The sequence below is a fragment of the Haplochromis burtoni genome, unplaced genomic scaffold, assembly GCF_018398535.1.
Source record: "Haplochromis burtoni strain Fernald_Lab_line unplaced genomic scaffold, NCSU_Asbu1 Contig_374, whole genome shotgun sequence".
NCBI lineage: Eukaryota > Metazoa > Chordata > Actinopteri > Cichliformes > Cichlidae > Haplochromis > Haplochromis burtoni.
In genome coordinates, this window is record NW_024582735.1 from 49,864 (window position 1) to 56,838 (window position 6,975).

The window sequence follows — 6,975 nt, forward strand, 5'->3', positions numbered from 1 at the left end:
TTTTTTTGTTGTTCCTTTTTTTCTCATCTTAAATATTTTTTGCTCCTTTACTTTCCCACAGGTCGGCAGCCCTATCAGCAGGACCAACATTATCCACCCACACGTTTACGTAAGTATGCCACATCTTGTTTCCAGATTAGTGAACAGCAGAGAACGCAAGCATTTTGAAGAGACTCTAAAGCTACAGTAACAGCGTAATGCTTGTTACGCAGCAGGAAATCAGACTGTGAACAGCTCTGTCAGTCTTTAGTCTAGTCAGGTTTTTCACAGTTTTCAAATGACTGGCAACAAATAGCAGCCCAGTATAATACATGACAAAGGATGATCTAGTATAATGTACCTTGTATATTGTTGATTATGATCTAATACTACAAATAAAAAAAAATGAAGTTCATTGGAGTTAAAAGGACAAAGAAGCTGAAGACAAACTTCGCTGCATTTGTCAAAGTAATTACAAAGGTTCTAAGCTGTTCTCAGAAGTTAAGAGACTCTGAGTGTGAAGAGATGGACGACTTTGACGTGACTGTTGCTAATAATACACCTCATACTTAATGGCTCCTCAGTTCTCTGCCCTGCCTCCTGTGAGAGTGGTCTTCTCCATCACAATGGAGGGCAGTGCCAGGAAGGTGGTCACAGTCCGCTCTGCCCTCATGGTCAAGAACCGACTGGATGTTCCTATGGAGGTCAGACTGGATAGCCCCTCCGCGCCTGACAGTAAGACGCTGCTCAATTTCCCATCTACTGTAGGGTCATTTATTTTATCAACTATCCAATCAACCACTGATTTATCCTATTTTTAATTATGTTTTATTGTATGTAGTTTGGGTTATTCTATGTTATTTTCTTGTCTTCTGTCAAATCCTTCTATTTGTGTGTGCGTGTGTGTTTTGACAGAACCAGTAGTGTTGCCTCCAATCCTGCCTGGCCAGGCCTTGGCAGTCCCCCTCCACTTGACCTCCTGGCGGCTGCAGTCTCGGCCTAAAGGCCTGGGCTTGTTCTTCTGTAAGGTTCCTATCCACTGGACCACGGTGGAGCGGCCTGGAGAGATCAGCAGCAGTAAGAGGGAGTGTCAGTCAGCAGACTTTGATGACAGCCTCAAGCACAACTTCAGGTAGATCTGGTCAGATGTTTTTGCTCTTTCTTCTTGTCTCGCCTGCGCTCAATACCATTCTTAATGTTTCTTCCTGTCTTGCAGGTTTTGCGTGGTCATAAAAAAGGAGAACTACCCAGACCAGCAGCCTGCCAACAAATACGTTTCTGGCAGTACAAAGCAAATCTATCGACAGCCAGGGCACACGATCTACCTTCTGCCTACCATGGTGCTGGCCAATTTGCTGCCCTGTGACATCAGCTACTACATTAAAGGAATGTCCATTAAAGGCTCATTGAAGCCGGGAAAAGAGGCTGTGCTCCATGCTGCTGACACCTCACAGAACATGGAGCTGGGTGAGCATTAGCCAAACATCAGCTGGTGTTTATGTCATAAACTTGTATTCTCAGTCTCCATGTTGATGATGTGCATCGTTCTTTAGGAGTCCTGCTGGAGAACTTCCCTGTGTGTAAAGAGCTGCTGATTCCTCCGGGAACTCAGAACTATGTAGTGCGCATGCGGCTGTATGACACCAACAAACGTCTTCTTTGTCTCACCATTCGCATCATTTTACGAGCACAAGGAGCATTAAAAATCTTGATTTCTGCCCCCTACTGGCTTATCAACAAGACTGGTAATGTTTTCTGAACGCAATAGTTACTCTGATTATTAAAAGCAAACATTTTCCCGGAAGCTTCTGTTCTCTAAAGCCGGTTTTATCCCTCAGGTCTGCCATTAATTTTCCGTCAGGACAATACCAAGACTGATGCAGCAGGCCAGTTTGAGGAGCACGAGCTGGCCCGTAGCCTCAGCCCGTTACTCTTCTGCTACACCGACAAGGAACAGCCTGCCATGTAAGTGTGTGCCATAAACAACAGGGATTCCACAGTAAGCCTCAAGTTCTACCCAGCAGGTATAGAATTTGATTCCTTCATCCTTACTTTCTATTTATTTCCCCATCTATAATGATCCCAGGTGTACAATGCGGATTGGTAAAGGGATCCATCCAGATGGAATTCCTGGCTGGTGTCAAGGCTTCTCCCTGGATGGAGGAAGTGGAGTCAGAGCAGTCAAAGTGATCCAACATGGAAACAGGCCTGGCCTCATTTACAACATAGGCAAGTTGGTCTATTCACAATCGGTGTGAGCTGAATGATTGAATGATGTCCGGCAGATTTTATCATAGTGTGTTCGTGACCTCTCTGGATGATTTGCTGTCAGTACTGATGCAACAAATTCATGGTTACATTTTAGATGAGTTAATATTTTTTCTCTAATTATTTTCGTAGTATTCTCCCTCATTTTTTTGATCAGTTTTGAGTTATTTTGTGCCTTGTAAATAGTGGCCTTTTGCCCTGATTCTATAGTTCTGTGCAACAAGGATCTTTCTCCTGTTCCTAAATGTCGCCTGTTACAGCACTCTCTTCTCACTACCCCCAAAATATAATGTCAGTTCATTAACTGTTCCCTGTCTCACTAACACAGGTATCAGTGTGCGCAAAGGAAAAGGACGCTATAGAGACACACACATCGTAACCTTTGCCCCACGCTACCTGCTGGACAACCGATCTACACACAAACTGGCCTTTGCTCAGAGAGAATTTGCAAGAGGAAAGGTGAAAGAAACTCTGGATAATACTTATTTTATTTTTTATTTATTTTGCACAGGTGTTTTAGAGTAGTGGCAGCTTAGAGTGAGGCAGAGATCTTTGTTTCATACTCCTCTCTATCATTCCCTGTCTACTTCTTTACTCTGACCTGCAAAGATACGATACGCAAACAGGAAAAAAAACTGTCCATATCCTGTCCCTACATAAACAAACCAAACAAACAAACCAACCAGGTTCAGCCTTGACATCCCTGTCACTCTGGACTTTTACTTTTCAGGCCCAAAGACTAAAACAGTGCTTCTTTTTGCTTTGCTGGTTGGTAACTAAGTAAATAATTAAAGATAAATAAAGTAATAAAGTGATTCCAGGGAACCAGTATTCCCATAACAACAAATATTCATGTGTGTCCTAGGGTACGGCCAACCCGGATGGTTACATCTCCACCCTGCCAGGCTCCAGCGTTGTCTTTCACTGGCCACGAAATGATTATGACCAACTGCTATGTGTGCGCTTCATGGACATCCCCAATTGCACATGGTCAGGAGGTTTTGAGGTTAACAAACCCAAGTCTTTTCATGTAAATATGAGGTGAGCTACCTACTGTATGAAGACACATTAATCTTTTAGCAAATGTCCATGTTGTCTTTCCGTGATGCCAAAGTCCCTCTAGGAGCACGTTTCCCCACTCAGCAGCCAGCTTGATGAAATTCACATGCAGTTATTTAAAGAATGTGCCATTTCTATTTATGTGTAGCGTGGCCTCTAAACAAAAAATTCAAAAGCTGGAATTATATACTACTGTGGAATTGCTATGCATATGTGTAGTCTGGATTATTTGATTTCCATGTCCCTCTCTCATCTGTGTCTGCTATGACTTGATTAGGTCAGGTCATGGCAGACAAATTCATGATAAACAGCTCCATCTGTCACTTGATGAGGGGTATCGAATGTTGCATTGAAAGCAATCTTGTTACTGGCTGTAAAAAAAAATTCTCATGAATTTTGTTTCTCTAATAATCTGAGAGAATATTTTATGGATAAAATCTCTTAAATCTTGAGATCTGATTTTCACCCAGGTGTTATCCACATACCTGAGCCAATGACTATGACCAGGGTAGGATAACAAAGCCCTGTTTTTCCATTCTTCCATGTACAAGTTGCCACATTGGCTGAAACTGAGGAACTCATGGTTAATTAATGGCAGGACATCTTTTAGCAGTTTTGTAGGAAGTAGTAGTTTTGTGGGGTCTAAAAGACACATTGATGGTTTGGAGGAAGTAATTACTGATGCTAACTCAGAAAGATCAATTGGAGAAAAGAGTCTAAATGAATATCAATGGTACTAAAAGTAGCTGTAGATAATATTACATCTGTGAGATGATTGTGAGTAATTTTTTCTCTAATGGTTAACATTTTATTTGCGAAGAAGTTCATGAAGTCATTACTAGTTAACGTTAAAGGGATGGTTGGCTCAACAGAGCTCTGACTTTTTGTCAGCCTGGCTACAGTGCTGAAGAGAAACCTGGGGTTGTTCTTATTTCTTTAATCAGTGAAGAATAGAAAGATGTTGTAACTTAACGGGAGGACGCTTTTTTAAATTTAATTTTGTTTATTTATTTATTTTTATAAAGCAACACACTATTGTTCCAGGCTAAATGATGATTTTCTAAATTTGTGACACGCCATTTCCTCTCAAGCTTATGAGTCATCTGCTTTAGGCTACGTGTTTGAGAATTATACCACGGAGTCAGGTACTTCTGATTTGAGGCTCTGTATTCCAGAGGAGTTACAGTATCCAGAGTCATACGTAGTGAGGATGCAAAATTACTATCCACCTCTGTTGGAGTAGTGTTCAGGTAGCTGCTCTGCTCTGTGTTGGTACAGGGCATTGAAGATGATAACAGTGGGTGGATTATATTCTTAAACTTAGTTACAGCACTTTCAGAAAGACATCTACGGGAGGAGGGATGGGGAACAGTTAGTGAATAATGAAGAGGATTTTTAATGAAAAAGTGAGTTTGGCTATGAAGAGTAGAAAAGTGGTTCGTGTAAATACCTGCACAGGTAGGAAGATGTCTCGGAAAAAAGGACAGTGGATGTTTTACTCCGATTGTTTAACACAATCTTGGAAATTGAAAGAAATGCGCTGGTATCAATTTTCAAGAACAAGGGTGGTGTGTAGAGCTGAGTGCAAGTTAGAGAGATGGTTTGCACATGTGCAACTGAGAGATGGTGGATACATAAGACAAAGAGTTTGAAGATGGAGCTGCCAGGCAGGAGGAAACCTCAGAGATGATTCACAAATGTAGTGAAGGAGGACATGAGAGGGTGATTGAGACAGAGAAGGAGACTGGGGAGCAGGTGTTACAGACAGACAAACAGAAACACATTTCACAATATTTTATGTATTTATTTGATTTTATTTGTATCTTATTTTAAAAAGGGACACACTGGGGAATTGTTTCTTCCTACGGACAGAGATCACCCTCAAGGGAGCCACCTACCAGATCTCCTTTACTGACACTGACCAGCTGCCTCCTCCTTTCCGCATTGACAACACCTCTGAGGTTGGTCCTAACTGTCAGGTGCTACTGTGTTAGTCAGATAAACAACGCCTGTACTCAAAACACTGGACAACAAGTGCTTTTGTCTAACGTTCATGCACACTCTCACACATTAGGTAAACCAAGGGTTCAGTAACTTGCCCAAGGATACTTTGATGTGCTTTGTGTTAAACGACCTGCTCTACCTCCTGTAATGGATAGTATACCAGAGACAAAGGGTCTTATTATTAATTTGCAACTTAGGGGGTGTTGTTCTGAGAGGAATTCAGAATCTTTTTTTGAGATCCATAGCAGTTATGGTCTGGTTATTTGTTATTTCTTATCTTTTTGTGTCCTTCACATGCAAAAGTGTCTGGGTTGGCTTTATTATCTGTTACACATCTTCAGTAAAAATGAAAGACAAATGGAGCATGAGGTAAATTGTTAGAATAAACTCCTTTGTTTTAATTGTTGCAGGTGCCTATTCGATTCTGGCAGCATGGTGTAGTTGACATGCAGCTGCACACTGAGGTGAAGCCAGGCGCAGTGCTAGACTATGCATGTGATGAGCCTACATTGCCCCCATGCCTCATACTCACTGTGAAGGGAGCTGGATCTTCTGAGGTCACAGCTGACATGAACTTCTTCCGAGAATACAACAAACTCTACTATGAGAACTTCATCTACATCGCAGCCACGCACACTTTCTCACAGTATGGCTGAAGGAATTAAAAAGGACATCATTTTCTTTGTTTTCCTTTTTTTTAAAGTTCAAAGGTTAATTTTGTATCTGCAGGATTGTCGAGAGACGACTTGTTGGGAAGAAGTGTTTGGTGAGCTGTGCTGAACTGGTTCTAGATGTGGACACTAAGACTCAGAGGGTCATCCTGAGGAAGAAGGTAGTATATTTGTTAGGTTATACATTGTAAAATGTAAAACAGAATGCACTGATTTACAAGTCATTTAAGATAGTAATTGATTTATTTATTAGTTATTACCTTTATTTAACCTTAAAGTCTCACTGAGACAAAATCTCTTTTTCAAGGGAGACCTGGCCAGGTTAGCAGCCATATAAACTCAAAATGTCTCAAAATGAATGCAATAGAAAAAGACAAGAGCTACAATATGACGTAGATCCACATTCCCACAACATAAGACTAATGGCCTCTCAAGAAAAACGTACAAGTCTCCTCCATCACATTGCTTGTGATAAATTTAAATGTATCAATAGATTTAGCAGCTCTACTTGGAACCCCTCCCGAATTGCTAAGCTTCTCCCCCTGGCTTTAACGAGGGCCAGCCACCCTTTGGAGAAAGCTCATCTAACATCCAAGATCTAATTCTTTCAGTCACTAGCACTTGTCTATTGGTGAGTGTAGCGACTTAGATTGACCGGTCCTTATACAACCGTGCAATGGCTTGAATCTCCAGTCATAGGTGCCCTCTTTTAAAAATGGTCACATTGCTAATATCACACTTTAAATGCTACCTGGAATTGTGTTAACGCATTCATCTGTGTGCAGGCTAGCTCTCCACTACTGTGAATAAGCAGCAACCCAGCAGCAAAACTTGCCATCAACTCAAGTTTTATGCACGTGTCAGGCTGATCAGAAAACCTGTTGCCATTATCTTTTCCTCTGTGTGTGTGTGTGTGTGTGTGTGTGTGTGTGTGTGTATGTGTGTGTGTGTGTGTGTGTATGTGTGTCATTTCTCACTCAATCAACGAGTGCAC

General features: G+C 41.5%; 1 protein-coding gene across 3 annotated transcripts in view; it reads left to right on the forward strand.

Annotated features, from left to right (window-relative positions):
- vps13d (vacuolar protein sorting 13 homolog D) overlaps positions 1–6,975 on the forward strand; it is a 70,905-nt gene that overhangs the window by 43,808 nt on the left and 20,122 nt on the right. For all 3 annotated transcript variants that reach the window (XM_014340468.2, XM_014340467.2, XM_014340469.2), the window contains 12 exons: positions 62–109; positions 564–714; positions 895–1,111; positions 1,196–1,446; positions 1,533–1,724; positions 1,818–1,944; positions 2,066–2,208; positions 2,576–2,706; positions 3,113–3,288; positions 5,144–5,267; positions 5,721–5,956; positions 6,040–6,142. In XM_014340468.2, coding sequence (XP_014195954.1) covers positions 62–109; positions 564–714; positions 895–1,111; positions 1,196–1,446; positions 1,533–1,724; positions 1,818–1,944; positions 2,066–2,208; positions 2,576–2,706; positions 3,113–3,288; positions 5,144–5,267; positions 5,721–5,956; positions 6,040–6,142 — 1,899 coding nt within the window. The remainder of the gene's footprint in view (positions 1–61; positions 110–563; positions 715–894; positions 1,112–1,195; positions 1,447–1,532; positions 1,725–1,817; positions 1,945–2,065; positions 2,209–2,575; positions 2,707–3,112; positions 3,289–5,143; positions 5,268–5,720; positions 5,957–6,039; positions 6,143–6,975) is intronic.